At 44.7% G+C, this 17069-nt stretch overlaps 1 protein-coding gene across 3 annotated transcripts in view; it reads left to right on the forward strand.

Annotated features, from left to right (window-relative positions):
* LOC146203083 (uncharacterized) overlaps positions 1-17069 on the forward strand; it is a 96582-nt gene that overhangs the window by 59868 nt on the left and 19645 nt on the right. For all 3 annotated transcript variants that reach the window (XM_084588504.1, XM_084588506.1, XM_084588505.1), the window contains one exon: positions 6371-6447. In XM_084588504.1, the coding sequence (XP_084444630.1) occupies positions 6371-6447 (77 nt within the window). The remainder of the gene's footprint in view (positions 1-6370; positions 6448-17069) is intronic.

The raw sequence follows: 17069 nt of genomic DNA on the forward strand, positions 1-17069 counted from the left end.
ACTAGACAGAAGAGAAACTAGGAGAGCTCATCTGAATTTAGAAAAGCTAGAAGGAAAGTCAAGTTATTCTACAATAAAATTAAAATTTATAATGAGTTGGTTGAATTGGGACGACTAAAAATACAAGCATTCCCGCAGGTAAATGCCCTCGGCTAACACACAAGCACCAGAACAGTGAAGCGGGGCCAGCACTCTGGAACCTTTCCAGTGTTTAAACCTGAATTCGCGGACCATACTGAATAAATCAGAGAATGAAGAGAGCATAATAATAGTACATGAATCGCATGCAGTTATTATAACTGAAGCTTGGTTACACCCCGATATCTCCGATATCGAGGTAACGCCACCAGGCTACTGAATCTATAGAAAGGATAGAAATCTAGGGGTGGCAGTGTAGCCATATTGTTTAAAGAAACACTGAGTTATCAGGTTACCTGACATATCTGGCATTGAGTCTGTTCTAGTGAAAGTCTTAGGTGAACTTAACCTAATTGTAGGGGCATTTTACAGGTCTCCTAACATCGACAATATGTTCTTTGACAAATTGAACAACTTTCTTTGCAAGTGCCGAAAATATTTATGCAACACACTCTTAGGCGGTGATTTCAATGTGCCATCGATCGAATTTACCAATGTTTTTCTGCAGCGCTGTCAAGTTTTCAGAGCCATTCTTAGATATCGTTCTCTTCCATGCCCTAACTCTGCTAGTAAAGCAGCCTACGCACATTCAAAATGGCACCGCACCTATCTTAGACCTGCTCTTTGTGTCTAGTGAATTGCTACGTTGGGAACCAAAACTGCAGGTTGTAAAAGGCAAATCATATCACAGTATGGTAAGCTTAAGTTTAAATCTTAATGCTGTTACAAAACACAAAAAAGAAAGACGTGAATTTTCAAACTTTGCTTGTGCTGATGACGGGGTTTTGGATGGGCTGGGCGGCTTCTTTTCCACTTCTTATTTCCCTCTATGAATCCAGTTCGTGCTTTGTAGACAGTCTGTGGATAACCTTCAAGAATCTTTTTGTGAAATGAGTAAATGAATGAATGCAAAGAAACACCAAATTTGTCCACACCACAAATCCCTGGGTGACGAAAGAAATTGTACGCCTACAACTCAATAGCGAAAAAGCACCGAAAACAAATCGGCCGTTGGCCTTCAACACAGTTAAGTTTAGCAGCATTTGCCCACAGCTAAAGGAATGCATAAAAATGGCAAAAGATAACTACCACAACGTAACCATGAAAAACGTTTCATCACCTGTTAAGTTCTGGCACCATTTTTCACCCAGAAAAGAACCTTTCTTCATTATGTCAGTTGGTAATGCAACTGTGACTGACAAATCATAGATTGCGAATTGTTTCAGCCAGCTTTTCTGCTCCGTGTTTACCGATGACGATGCCAAAAATCTGCATTTCACACTTACTAAAAAATTAGAAGGAATTGATGGAATACCAAATTCTTTCTGTCATTTTGCGCACGGGCGGGAAAATTATTGAACACATTATGTTTAAGCACATCTCCACTTTGAAGAGCACAACTTTAACAGCACTGCTTCTGCAGGGGTGTACCCACAGTTACACAGTTACTTGAGGTAGTACATTACTTTGCAGCAGCTATAGGCAGACAAAGCCACATAGATGTTTTTTTAGACTTCATAAAAGTATCTGATTGTGTTCCTCACTAGAAGCTGTTGTTGAAACTTAAACCCATACTTAAAAATGACACATTGCTTTCTTGGATTGCGGCGTGTCTTTCTTCCCGACGCCAGTGTGTGGGAGTCGAAGGGATGTGTTTTGAGCTGGTCCAGTCGGGCGTTCCGCAAGGTTCTTTTCTTGGGCCTCTTTTGTTTTTTGTTTTGTTTTCATTAATGCCATTGTCAATGATGTGTGAGTGAAAATAAGTTTTTGCAGATTAGTGCATTATATACCAAGAAATAAACATCAGAGTGATCAGAGTCTATTAAATTTGTTCGTGGCTAAAATAGAAAATTGGTCCAAAACATGGCAGAAATAAACAGTGAAAAAGTCGTAGCGATGACAATAAACACACAAAAGGAAACCCTTTACTTTTCCATATTTCATTAACGGTCACTTCTTGGTATACGTCGGCAGCAACAAATATTTAGGTGTCATCTCAGATGGAATGAACATGGTATGTTGAAACGAAAGCTGTGCAAAAACTTGGTTATTTGAGAAGGACCTCACGGCAGTCCGCTCAAGAAATAAAGCTCTTATACAGTCAAACCTCGATATAACGAACACGTGTATAACGAAGTATTGAATATATCGAACTTTTCCTAAATATTTTTGTCAGACTCATGTATTTTTAACTTCCCATAGCGAACGCGGTTCGGCATAAAACGGATATTACGAACTTCACGACGCAGGAGGCAGGCTTCGTTGCACTACATGTGTGTTGTGTAGTGCAGCAAACGTTCAGGACTACCTCGCAGGCGCTGAAAGCGCCACAGATGCTGTGAAGGCATTGGGAGTTGACAACCAAAGAAGTCTATGGCCTCTGAGATCAGGTGATCTCGGGCCATGAGAAATCATTTGCATCTCACAATCGCTGACAGCACCGCTTTAGCAGCGGCGGCAGGGCGCGATCGAATGTTGCTTTTGCATTTTTAGTTTTTCGTCTCGCGTTTTTTGGTTTTAGTGTTAGCGGCGTGGCCGTCGTAGCGTTCGGCGGAGGCTGCGTCGGTCGTCATGTTGAGTGTGGTGTGCAGATGTTCGTAGTGCTGTGATGGCGGTGAACGTGAAATAAAGAGCAGCACTGACGTTAAAGACCAAGCTCAAGATAAAATCAGGGCCTTCAAGGCAGTTAACAAGAGGAGACTGATTGACACTTCTCGTGAAGCAGGACTTGATAGACTTGCTGGGAACATTAAAGCGGCATGGGGCAGCTTGAAAGGCGAAACGATTGCCAACTGCTTTCGGCGCGCAGGTTTTGTTCCAGCAGAGGCCCGTTCATCAAATGACGATGGGGACGATCCCGACGAAGCAGAAGCAGAGCTCCGCAAGCTCGATGAGTCTGGAACAATTTTTCGTGTTTTGTTGGTGACATGCCTGCAACAATGACTGTAGAGGACTTTGTAGGCGGCGACGACATCGCGGTGACCACGGCTGTACTGACGGACGCCGACATCGCTGTGGAAGTTTCTGAACATCCCGCAGACGAAGCTCAGGCTGACCCTGCGGATGATGAGAACATTCCAACTTCACAAGAAGCGCTTGCTGCATTGGATTTACTGCGCCGCCACTGCAGTGCTATTGAGAGCAGTGGGTTTGCCCTTGTTGAGTGTTTGCAAACTATGGAACAGGGCGTGATACGGAATGCGATCAACACAAAAAAGCAGGCCGTGATAACGCAGTTCTTTGCACGTAAATAAATGGATGTGACCCAAGTAGGCACCCTCCGAGTTGCTGTGCCTTCTCTGATTGAAATTTGCTGCTCTTGCATGTATTTTCTACGAAATTTTATATTACGAATTATGGATAGAGCGAATTATTTTCCGATTTTTTAACTGTTCATTATAACGAGGTTTCACTGTAGTACAAAAGTTTTATTAGGCTGATTCTCGAGTACGCTTCTGCCGTATGGGATTCATATACTAAATAAAAAATATAGGCAAACTAGGATATTCAGAAAAAATCTGCTAGATTTGGATATGGCTCATACAGCTGGCGAACTTCAGCAACAGCACTTGTGAGAAAGGATAAGTAGATTCTCAGCAGTTACGAGGCTCTCACAAACGACTCAGATGCATGCATCTTATTTATTACAGTAAGCTTGGTATAGACACAAACCTTTATATCGAGCCAGTTACTCAATGGACCATGCACAGAAAACATTAGAAAGACTGGAAGAAATATAGCTGTAAAACCGACACCTTTACGAACTAATTTTTTCCCCAGAACAGTTAACGAGTGGAATGCACTCCTTGCCGAAATTGCAGAATGCCCGGCTACTGAGTCATTTGTTAGAATTGAAGATTCTTAGTCACTTGGCACAAACTGCTACTGTTTGATCATGTATATAACGATTTGCATATGGCTATTTCACATATCTGCTTTTCCCCATCATTTTCTTTGTTCTCTTCTTTCATTTTATGCCTGGTCATCACATTTGCTTTTAGACGGTGTGCACATGCTCAGATCATTCAGCACAGTATATTGCTGTCGGTGCAAACGGGCTGATTATGTCCGATTGTCTACTTCATTCGTGTCTTGTGACGCGTTTTTTTTTTTTTTTTTGTATCTTTTTTTTGTGTACTGTACGTCCCACAAAGGCCTTCCTCAAGGCTGGCAGTAACTATGAAATAAAAGCACATTTGCACCCCACTGTTCCTCGATTCCCCTAAAGCTGTGTTCACACTGACAACTCGTGAAGGTCAGGCGACAGTTCAGCGTCTAGGGCTGATTGACACCGAATGTTCACACCAGCGTACGACTAGCTTCATGACAACTCTCTCTCTCCAAATGAAATTTGAATGAAGAATCAACTTTCGCACCTTTTCAGCCCTTTTCTTCTGCTACTACCCTTGGGGTAGATCAGTTTGGTCTTCTCTCAGGTATGGATATGTACACTCATTTTAGTGAGAAAGAAGATCTTATGGGTATACCCGCATGCAGGGCTGTTTCAGCAGTCAAAAGCACTCCAATTTGACGAAGACGAAAGCGGCAGTGGTATGCACCCCCTTGTTTGTGGTTTCTCGAAGTAACGGTTCATGAAATCGCCTCATGCCTGAGTGTCGAGCACACGAAAAATAAGAGTACAAATGCTAATTAGTAGGATTCACTGTCCCAGTGATCCTTGACGTGTGTGCCCAGCAACTACGTGCGCAGCAAGTCGTACACACGCAGACATGCACTTTTGAATATTTCTGCTGAAGGGAGGAGACGAAAGTAGAAAAACGTCATGCCCTACTGCGCCTTGGATTGGCTTCGAATTTTTATGAAGAAATTGGTCAGCGAGCGACTGCCTCAAACTGGCCGCTGGCGACTTGTTTGGGTCTCCCCCTCTGCGACGAATCAAGTCGTACGACTAGACGAATCAACAATGACGAATCGAGTCGCCGTGACTCGCTAGTGTGCACGCACCTTAACTGATAGTCACCCTGTTTTAAAACATGCTTTGAATATATAGTAATAAAACATTTAGATTAAGGTGGCATATAGTGCATTACTAATTGGATACTTTTGTCAGGTCTTTGGGAAAGCATGTACAAGTTTTCATGGCCCAAAGTTTTTTTTTTAAGTGCAATCACTTTTTCTTTGAGAGTAGGGACTGAATTTGTTTAACCGTCATGGCACAAAAAGCATTGGTGTTCAAATTGCTATTGTAGTCTCATGCCTACCTCATTTGCATGTGTGTCTGGAAAAATTTGTTAGTTACTAGGCATGCATAAATGCCACTTGAATTCAGCATTGTTGTAAATAAGGCCTTGTTTTTTTAATTATTATTTTGCGTTACCTAGATTCTAGGTAGCATTTCTGCTCAACATCTGTCCGCGGTGGCTGTTTTCCCATTTTGGGCTGATACTGGCTTTCAACTTTGACCTCCATCATTCTCAGCTCTCTGTTTTCTTTTCATCCTCTATTCTTTTACTTTCACGTTCCTCTGCCTCTTTTTTTTTTTCTTTTTATTCTTGCTTTCTTTGAACAATTTCCACACAATTTCATTTCCCTCTTCGTCCACATCGCTATTTTTGAATGCTGTGATAATATCTGGCTAGTCATTTTTTTTATCTGCACAACAGCAGCAACTGCACCTTGACTATCTTCCTTAGGTCCATGATTGCTGTCCACAGGATGCCTTTGCCCACTCACTAATGGTTCTATGCAAACTACCACTGGGCTACAGACCCTCGATTCCCAGCAGTTTAAGCTATTAACCCAGAGTATAAAGCGTGGTGAATCTCCAAGCAAACACAAAGCGCTTACCTGCACATGTAGACGATGTCATCTGGTCCATCCCAAGTGCTGCCAGCCAGTGTTAAGAGAAGGGGGGGGGGGGGGGGGGGGGTGTTACATGAATAATTTCCACACAGTTTCGATTCCCTCTTCGTCCGCATCATTATTTTTAATTGCCGTGATAATCCTCTGCCAAGACGACGACCTCCCCAGCCAGGTCGGGAGTTCGCAGAGTGACGATGATCAGGTATGGTAGGAAGGATACGAAAGGGTTTTATATCTGTTTTGCCAATTTTCTAAAGGTATCAGGCTTTACTTAAGTGATGCTTCTTGATAATTGTGGCCTGCTACTTACTGCATGCGAAGGAATATAAGGGAGGGGATTTTTGCTTTTTGCTCCTGTGTGTGCTAATGCACAGTTCATAGTAACTTGTGTCTAACTCTTTGAATGCAGGAGCCAGTTCGGATTGACCACATTGTGGATAATGTCATGTTTGAGGACAAGATGTACATCACTGCTGGCTCATCCAAGTAAGTTTCAGCTTCATTTATGTGTTTCTGTCTGCTTTTGCAGCTAAGCCTCTCTCAATTTAGGCGAGTTAGGGATGCTTCCAACTTTGTCTTCAATTTTCCTACTTCATGGATACACTCTGTGACTTAGATGCTTTGTGAACAAGTTCCTACCTTACCTTACCTTACAGACATGCTTTCGCATTGAGCACATTGCCTGCAGCTGTAGAGAAAGGGTATACCAAGATCAAACTTAGACTGTTCTTAACAAACCTGTATCCCTGCTTCAGATGCCAAAAGCACGGCCATGGCTTTGCAGACCAGCCGCGGCCAACTGACATTTGTAAAGTATGCCTCCCACAAGCATCCCACCGATAACTGGGAAGCTGAAACATATTATTGCGTCAACTGTGAGGGCAGTCATGCTTGTTACTCACGGACCTGCTCAACATGGGAAAAAGAAAAGGATATACTCACGTTCAGTGTTTAAAATATTATATACAGGGAAGCACACCAGCGGCTTTCGTTGGTTCAAAATTTACTCAATTTGTGGTTCAAGAGGGCGCAGCATCACAGTGCTCTTTGGTGCCTAGCCATGCCACATGCAGTGAGCCTCATCAGGGCCATCCCAGGCGGAAGTACTTTGCGCTAATCCACCACCCCCAAAGCAGGCTTCATGGATCCCCAGGTCAGCCAGCCCCAAGGGCTCCTCATGTTTACATGCAATCTGCATGATTATTCAGCGCATCGACAAACCAATACAGTTTGGTACCATAAACATCCGAGAAGGTGGCAGGCAGGGCTGCTGGAAGCAACCGGAATCAAAAACAACCTAGCTTTTCCACTTTGTCCAGATTAGATAAGATATGTCTTTCTTACTTGAGTGGAACTGTGTTGGGTTGAGTTTTTTGGCACATAGGCAACAAAGGCCATCATGCACCAAACTGTATTATAAGTAACTACAATGATATAAGAGAGATCCTAGTTTCATTCTCACCTACTGCGTTATGCATACAGGAAACCAGTCTTGGCCCACAAAGTTTTTCACTGTGACCGGGGGCGCACAAGCAAGCTATCAGGTGGCGTTGCCATCATAGTACAAAATGTTATTGCATCTAATCAACATAAACTTGAAACTGTTTGAAGCAACTAGCTTGCTTACATTTAACAGAGGGTTGAATGTATTTTATGCCACACCGAACAATAACTCCATGATTTTTAAGGTATTTTAAATCACCAGCAGAATCATATTTGGATGTCGGAGAATGTTATGCGCAGTCTCCTAAATGGATGTTTTAGGTAATCCGTGTGGGGGCGATCACCTACCAGTACTAATCAAGCTTATCATTACCAAAAGTCATCCCGAGCAGAATAGAGGTTGGAAGCTTACTGACCATTGTTCAATTCTGAAGCCTGCTTTGAAAAAGTGTAGGTGAATGAAAAGTTTACGAATTGCGTTATTGAGGTTGCGCACTTAGCTATTCCACAGCCCTCGGTGATTGTTAAAATCATGTAGTTTGGTGTGAGCTGGAATGCCAGGAAGCAAAAAAAAAGTCTGGTGAAGTTTTCTCAGTTTCAACATAAGAAATCCTTTTAACTAGGGGTGTGTGAATATTGAAATTTTAGGATACATACAGTCGACAATCCATATTTCAGACTCTCTAGGGGCCGCCGGGCTCGTTTCGCTCAACCCACCTCTCTTAGTCTCTGTGGCAGCCTCTTGGTGAGCTTCATCCAGGGGATTATCGGATGCAGATGATGGTGAAGCATCTGGTCCCACCCATCTTCGGCGGTGTTCGACATCGGCATTGCGACGTTTGGCGAGGCGGACTTCACATTCTTCCGCTGTTTTGCTTGACCCGCCTCTTCGTCTCTGTGCGGCAGCTTCGGCGAGCTATGTCCACTGGGGGATTAGATTCAGCCTTCCACCTTCGCAACCTCTGAGACGCAGACAGTCCACGGGGTGTCTCGCCTGGATCATCCATGACAACTGCTGGCGCTAAAATTGTTGAGAGCTGTTGCAATTCGTTGGTACTGGCCAAGAGGCAGCGGAGGCTATTCAGACAGACCGAGCACTACAACTCCAGCGTAGCAGGAGTTGAGTGGCGTCATGACTGTCACGTGACTAGGCAGAGGTGAGCGCGCAGTTATCTCAGTTTCGGTGGCAGTGACTGAGGGAAGTCATAGCTGCCACGTGGTTTCTTCTCTGTTCAAGGACAAATGCGCGCACAGCGAAGAAGCTATGGAGGGGAGTAGTAAAAACTTTCGCTTTTTAAAGATTATTCTGAGAAAATAGCCCTAGAAGTTTGAGAGAATGCCAACTTTTTTGTTTGTCGAGGGACCTCAATGAAATTTTTAGGGTAGGCTCATAGCATAGACGTTTGAATAACTACTAGATTTCATAGCGGTGTGCAGGCTGGTTCTTAAGTTGAAGGAGTTGAAGGAAACATCTGCCCAGGCCCGGAGAATTGTCAGAATGTGTTGGCGTTGTTAAATTTGTCGTGGTAATTTCTGTATAGGTAGCATAGGGCACACAAGACCCTTTTTCTAAATTTCCTTGCTTTCCAAGTTCCACTGTTGCACATGCTAGGACGCTGCAGGCGGCGATGCTGTCGGTAGCGTTTTGCAATGTGGACGGCCTTTGCTTCCATGCACTGATCGCATGTCGCGTATTGAGGCACCAATCAGCGACTATGCAGCAATTGACACGTTGCAGAAAACTGTTCAGAGGGTAGGGCGAGAGACCGTAAAGACGGCGATCGAAAAAATTGCAAAAGGGGAAAGCAACACATGAAACACAAAAGACAATCAGCAGTCGGAGCAGACAACCCGCTTGAGCAGCCAGCGGAGACCATTGCTTCAGTGGGCGCAGCAACCGTTAGCAGTCGCCCGATCCCCGGTGTTCTCACGGAACGCTCACTTCGGCCAATCAACTTTGAATTTGAGCGCACGAAACTCGAAAGCTGCCTCGAGGCTCCCAGTCGCAAGCATGCCATGCCTCTGCTGCACCGCCGCCGCCGCCTATGGGGCATACAAAAGTGCAAGAATTCTGAAACAAAACAAGACCAAAGATGGTGATGCTTGGTTCGGCGGGAGAAGAATGGCGGGCACGCGAAGTTTGCTCATTTTCGACGCTTGCTCGCAGCTCTGTGGCTGCTGCCCTGTTTATATAATCATTTTTCAGTATTTCTGTGAGAGTTCGGCATTGATAATTACAGGAGGGGTAGTTTATAAAACATACTACCGGAATATGGAATTTTCCCAGAATCAACTGTTTCGCGATTTTTCTGTTTTCAAAGGTCTCGTCCTCCTCCCTTAAGGGGGGGGGGCATTGCAGTCGAAAATCGGTCAGAAAATCGAATTTTCAATCTTCTCGTTTTCACGATTCTGAGATCTTTCCGCAGCTATCTCCGAAGTTTCGTTGAAAAATATCGCCTAATTTGCGTGTTACAGCGTTCCAAAAACGAGAATCTGCGCGTGTGGCCCTTTAAACTGAGGTTAAATCGTGCCGATTTTCGATCTCCCGCAGTTCGAGAAATACGCGATTCGTGGGCATAATCTTGGTGTCGTTCGAAAGATCACGATTCAGGCCATTCCTATATCCCGGTTGGTGACCATGAGCGAGCCCACTGAAGCGGAAAACAAAGGAATAAAAATGCGTGAAACACGCCCTGCTATTGGACTCCCACCGCACGTGAGCAAAAGGCGAGCTTTGGTTGGCTGGCGGCGTCGACTGCTCGCATCCGGCAAAGCAACTCAGGCGTCTCTCATAGCCTGAGTTGCTTTGGGACGTTAAACCCCACAAACCATTTTGAAAAGGTCTCTCCTTTAGGCCTAGTCGGCCTAGCGCCGTTTTCTCATCGTAACCACAACACGAAATGCGCAATATTGAGATTCACGCTTCGTTATTAGCTTAAAAAAAAAAAGTAGCAAAAGGAGATAAGCGCGCCGGGGACGCTGCATCGCCGCATCTGGTTATCTGCAATCAATGACGAAGCGCCGACGCTCCGCGTCGAGTCTGCGATGGCCTGATAACGGCGTAGCATAGCCGGTCGTGCTCAGTGCAATAGCGAGGAGCGGCACGATCTGCCGCGTACGGAACCGTGAGGGTGCAGATGAGCAAGTGCAGCTTTCAACGCCGGGATAGATCGCCCTGTGATGCAGTGCCGCGACCAGCCGCAGCGGCAGTCGCGAAGCAGCGTCCCGCGACACGCGGAACATAGAGAAGATTGCGCGGAATCCCAAATCTTGTCGAAATAAACTTTCGTCTGAATGCTACGCGGTGCAAGACGAGCAACGGTCGCTTATCACTAGTTGCAGGCCAACTGTGTTTACAGCATGAACGTGAGAATGGCGATCGCGCACCAGAACTTGGCACCAACTTTTGCGGAGGTCACGATGCAAACGCACTCGTCTTGGTGGCAGCCTCCCGACCATGCGTTCCGTTCGCCAGAAATTTCATTCTTTGCGGGTGAATTATATTGATGGAAAATGATGCATTGGCATCAGGAGCTAGTCAGAACTAAAGCCTCTTGATACTTTGAAAGTTACGCCAACGATTGAACTTTGCCGCCGCCGCACTACCTCCTCGCCCCTTGCGCGCCCCTCCGCTGAAGGCCGGCTCTCCGCCCGATTTCCTGAGCGACGGTTGGTCTCCCTGCCGTTGCCCTTGGAAACCGGCGCGCGTCCGGCGTTTTCCTTGTGTTTTCTTTTTCCTTCGCGCCATTTTTCTCCTAGTCTCGGCGAGCGAATATTGCGCGCTGTGCTTTTATTGCAGCATGCAAGCTCTATGCCGTGCTGTTGCGCGTACAACTGCAGCAAGCGGCCTGAAGATGGTTATGCGGTATTCATGATATCTCAAGGCAAGCGTGACGGCTTGCGCACGAGTCAATGGATTCACAAGATTAGTCGAGAGACGTTTATTCCTAGAAAGAACAGAGTTGTTTGCGACGTCGGGTGCCTTTCTCACTCCCCGTAATAACGCATCACCTGACGCTGCGTTTTTTATTCCTGCTTGCTCCTCAATATTTTTGCGGCGGCGGCAGCATGTTCATTGTATCAAAATAAGCTTGTCCTCTTCAGCATGCTGAATATTCTGCGAGGCTCCAAGGCTCCATCATTTAACACGCTTCGACTTCTGTACAGTCAGAAACAGGGCGCTATAATCGGCTTTTTGCTGTCAGAGATAACTGGAAAATTACAGTCTCTCGATTGCATTTGTCGCGATTATGCTAGGATCCCTGGCCTCCTTCACTAAAAATCAAAATTCGGGCTTGTAGAGGAGCTAGCCTTTCCAGCTTGTACTTGTAGTGTGCGTCGGTTACTCGGGAGCAATTAATGCTGGCCCTGAAAAACTCTTTGGCAAGTAAACCCGAGGTATTGCGGATAATCTGCACTAGTTAGGTCGTACGGCATTTTTTTTTTTTTTCAATTCTTGAATGTGTTGCCATGCTTCGAGGCACGCGTGGGTTAAAAAATATGCGTTCGTTTTATCAGGGATACGGCCAATGTGCAGGAGGTGTTCTTATGATCACACACGCTTCACTTTGACCATGACTACTAGGCGTTGGCAGGTTACCTTCGTCTTGAAAGCTGGGGCTCTAAAACCACGATTCCGCGTATTCATTTACTGCGAGAAAAGTTATCCCATCGATGTCAAATCAGCCGGAATCATTGCATCAATTTTCTGTATTTACGAAACTTAAACAATCAATAATGCTTATAGTTATGATGTAAAAATAGGGGAACATTTTGCGAGCAACAATTCTTAACACTGTAACATATTATTCATTTCAATTGTATGCGAGATTTTTTTTTCACCTAGCCTGAGTGATTAACTCATCGCTCTATGTTCTAGCTACATTTCACTGAAGACCAGTTTGAGCCGCCAATATTACACGAACTCGAAAAAAACTCGAAACTCGAAAAAAAAGACAGGCCAAACGCAGTTCCATCAATTTTCTCTCACCGACCTGTCCTGAAGTAAAGGAAGCCTCCTCGACAAAGACATGAACCTCGCTCTGATAGTAGTCAGTTATTTCTGTGGTTTGCTCTTTTCCCACCTCCATTTATGAGAAAACAAGAAAGTATAAGAATTAAAAGTCAATGTATAGTTGTCTCGTCAGATATTATGAGATAATAGAGATATGACTGACAACGTAAGTCAATGAAAATTGAAGTATATCAATGGGTCATGGGGCGGCAGCGATGGTTATGAATAGTGATAGGTAATGATGGTGACTGTTACGGATAATAATAGTAAATGATAGTAATAGGCCCGGATAGTGAGATGATAGTGTTCGTTGCGGATAGTGACAGTTACGATAGGTCTCTGGCATTAGTAGATATAGTGATAGATAGGATAGCGATAGTTAATGAATTGGCAGTTATATGCTTTCTCATTTCCGCACGTTGAAGACCTATGTGCACCTTGTATTTTTTTTATTTGATTGTTGCATTCAATGAAATCAAGCTCTTTTACATAGCGCATGAGACCACAGCATGCTTGCCCCAGAACTTCAGTGTGTCGGCAATAGGGCCCACCACTTCTCCCAGTGTACCCTGTTGTCTTTTAACCACACGCGAAGTCAGTGAGGGGCCGCGTACTCATAAAATTATTTAATTCCTCCATCAGCATCATATCAAGACTGCCGTGGAAAACCTGTTCCTTGCCTCGAAGCAGCAAGGAACAGCTCAAAATTTGGTTTTATACAAAATTAACTAATTAACGCAGATTATCGCGGATCGCTAACTAGCACAGTGCCATTACACTTGGCCTAAGTTTTCCAACGGTATACGGTTCGATGTTGCAGCTAAAATTTAGTTTTTAATTGCAATTTACTAAATATTAAATAATTTGGCTCAGTAATTGATCGAAATACATGTACAATTAGCCAATAATCCAATCTCATGGTTGATCACGTGACATGTACTATGCTTAGAGAGATAGCTTGACAGTATAGCGAAATAGACTAAGTCCTGCTTTGACCTTCTCTGATCTTGATGTTCAAAGCACCAGCCTGGATCGTTTTCCGAAGTTTTACCGCGGTGACAGATTTCACGCTCTAAAAAAAAACAAACACAAAGTCAGAGGCAGTACTAGATTAAGTGCACAAAGTAAAACCTTATCATGAGACTTAAAAAGTGTCTGTAGCACAGAACTCGCCTGAAAGCTTTGTTTATCAGTATTCCCCATTCAAACAGTTCTAAGAAGAAACCAATCAATTCACGAACTTTACTTTTGGCATTCTCAATGCTTTTCTCGCAATTTTTCAAAAATTTTGTCCACTCCTGAAGCGCAGACCTGGCCCAAAAGCTTGCGCTTCACTCACTGCTGCGGCCGGCCGGTGGGCGTCAAGCAGAAAAACCGTGTCGTGCGCAGCGCTCGCCGCCACCGCACGAGGAGAATCGAGGAGGAAAGCGCGGCGCGGAGGAGAGTGTCGCTACTTTCAAATTATCAAGGGACTTTAGTCAGAACCAACTTTAATGAGTTACTGTTAGCTTTGGTGCTTCAAAAATTTATCAACACGTTTCTCCTCAATTTCTCAAAATCAAAATATTGAGGACGGTACATGTTTGGAGGTGCGATATTTCTGGTTCTACTTATGATATTGCTATAATTCTTTTCGCACCAGAAAGGTAAACTCATGTACAGTGCAAAAATATAAATGAATTTGTGGTATTTAATGAGGAAAGTTTTTAAAAATTTCATGTTTTCTGGAGTGTCAAGGTGGCTTTTTGGTCTCTGAACTTTGACAAGCTGTAACTTTGGTTAAAATGGAACTAGGACATTCAATCTTGATTTTTGCATTCTCTGTGTGTTCTAAATTGATTTGATATGTCAGTTTTTATTATAACTCCTGTAGTTTTACTGACAGCTCACCTCCAAACAAAGAACATAAAGTGCTCAATATCTTCAGAACTAAATGGCTTACATAAAATTAATGTGCATATTTGAAATCAGCACAAAAAGCTGCATAAATGGTGCAACTTTCATGAAAATCTATCAGTAAATAAAAAATATTGTCTTAACCCTTTCACTGTCACGAACGTACCGGTACGTATTCGCGTTTCCTCCCCGCAGTGTCAATAACGTACCCGTACGTATTCTATCTTGCGTTCAAATCTTCGCGCCTCACCGTAAAGCTACCACGCTTGGACTTGCTCCGCCATCTGTTGAATCTTTCTACAAGCTGATATGCTCGCTCCGCGCCGATATGACACATATATGGAAGAGTATGGTGCGACCGCGCCCGCCCGTTCTTTGCTCGTGGGAGGGGGCGCGGTCGCTCCGTGACACTATTCTCTCGAGCGAGCGATCCTTCGGCGCGCGCGTGCGGTTATGGGTTCAAAGTTTGTTCTGCCATCTGTGGCAGGTTTGGAGGTTTTTATTTTTATTCTTTGTCGCGCTTCCGCTACGGCGTGGCAAGTTCAGGGCCGCACGCGGTTGCCTCTCTCCGACTGACATATGACGCGATTGCTGCATTCGCTCTCTCCACGCGCCCTCGCTTGAGGACAGCTTGCCGTTAGCAGCAGCAGCACACGAGTGTTTTAGCCTCTTTCCATCTTTTTCTTTTTCGACTTCACTACGCGCCGTTTCTCTCCCGTGTGCTGGCCACTAAATGTACGCCCTCCGCGCGCGCTTACTTTCGGATGGCGGACCGCGCGGGACCTTCGACGGCTGACTGGAGCAATGGCTCTTCGGGTTCTGATTACCAGCCAAGCTCGGATTCGGACTCAGGATCTACCACACTCTGAAGAAGTATTGAGCGTGTTTTTTTTTATTATTTTATCATATATCATTTATAGTCAGACTGATGATGATGATGTTTATTTAAACACCTGCAGAACACTGAAATGTGCAAATTGCATTGACTAATTTATTTGTATACCCATCATAATGCAAAATAAATCTTTATGCTTGTTCTCTGAAACCAAGCCGACACTGGGGGTGCGTCCCGGTCAGAAACAGCCGACAGTGAAAGGGTTAAGAGCAGGGTCCCCCCTTAAGGGGGGAGGCTACCTTTGAATACCAATTTTTTTGTTTCTTGAGATAATTGAATGAAATTTTCAGGGTAGACTCGTGGCACAGTCATTTGAATAACTGCAATGTTTCATGGAGCTGCGCACATTGGTACTCAAGTTACAGAAGTATATCAGAATGGTTCACATTGGTTCTTTGTACCATGCCTGGTGAACTTGCAAAATGTGTTGGCACTATGAAATTCATTATGAATGTTCCTGAATGGGTACCACCGGGCAAGACAGAGCCCCTTTTTTTTTTAATTTCCCTGCTGAAAAATTTTAACAGTGCATTGAGGTTAGTGTCTCTAATTGGACTTGCATTAGCCTAAGTTTGATTGTTTATTATAAATTCCGGACTCAATATTTTGAAAAAATGAGCTTGTCTTGCCCTGGGAAATTTATTCAGGCACACAATAAAAAAAAACAGATTGAAATCCGATTAGCGGTTCCAGAGATACTGCAGGAATAAGCAACCATACCATGAAAAAAATTCATTCTGAGAAAATGGCCCTTGAAGTTTAAAACGGCATTTTCAAGTCTAAAGTTTGTTTTTCACTGCAGCAAGTTGTGCCTCCATCTCCCCAATTCCCTCGGAAAGTGCATTTTCATGCGAACAGTGGACGGCGCTGATGACGTGTTATCGCTTGCGATGACAGACTCGATACGGGAGGCCGAGATCGCCGAGGTTGATATGGTCGGTACATCAGGCACGCTTCAAACGCCGGCGCCTTACGTTGACGCGAAAGATACGCAGTTGGAAATGGCAGCGCAGTCGGTCAAATAGTGGAGTAGCAGAGGCAGCACTAATAGAAGCGTCTCCGCGACCGTTGGCAACGCCCGTCGCGATTCGGACGGCATTCACAAAACGACGACGTATGCAGCGTTTAGAACTTCTTAGCGCGCATCGTGGCCGACCGTGCGGCGATCCACAAGGTGCACAAAACCGTTCAAAACACGCCACCAGAATCCGTAACGAGCAATGATCACGGCAATCTTAAAATGGTGAAACGTGAAGCGATTCAGCGAGTGCACAAATAACACCAGCTCAGTAGGCAGCTGGAGCAGACGACGCGCCGGGGAGGGGCCACCGCTTCAGCGCGCGCAGCAGCCAATAGCAATCTCGTGAGCCCCCACGTTCTCACGGAGCGCGCGCTTTGTCCAATCACAGCTCGAATTCGAGACGCGGGAAGCTCAACAATCCCTGTGAGGCCCCCAATCATAAGCGAGCCATGCTTCTGCTACACCGCGGACACTGCCGGCGAAGGCAACATGGTAAAGGGCAAGCATTCACAAACAAAACAATACCAAGATGGCGGTGCTCGGTTCAGCGGCAGAGAAATGGCGCGCGCGCGAAGTTTGGGTACTTTTGTCGTTTGCTCGCGACTCTGGGGCTGCCGCGCCCAGTTGTATATTTAATTTAAAGCAGTTCCACGATGAATTAGGCGTTTATAATTATAGAAAAGGTAGTTTATAACATACACATCCGAGATATGCACTTTTTGAAAAGCCGACTTTTTCGAGATTTTTTTACTTGCAAAGCCCGCGTCCCCCTTTAAAACACAACACAGCATTGTTAACTAGCTAGTGTCATTTGGATATGCTTGTTGTTTGGCCACAAG

The sequence above is a fragment of the Amblyomma maculatum genome, chromosome 1 (assembly GCF_055883805.1).
Source record: "Amblyomma maculatum isolate TAMU_Amacu chromosome 1, ASM5588380v1, whole genome shotgun sequence".
Taxonomy (NCBI): domain Eukaryota; kingdom Metazoa; phylum Arthropoda; class Arachnida; order Ixodida; family Ixodidae; genus Amblyomma; species Amblyomma maculatum.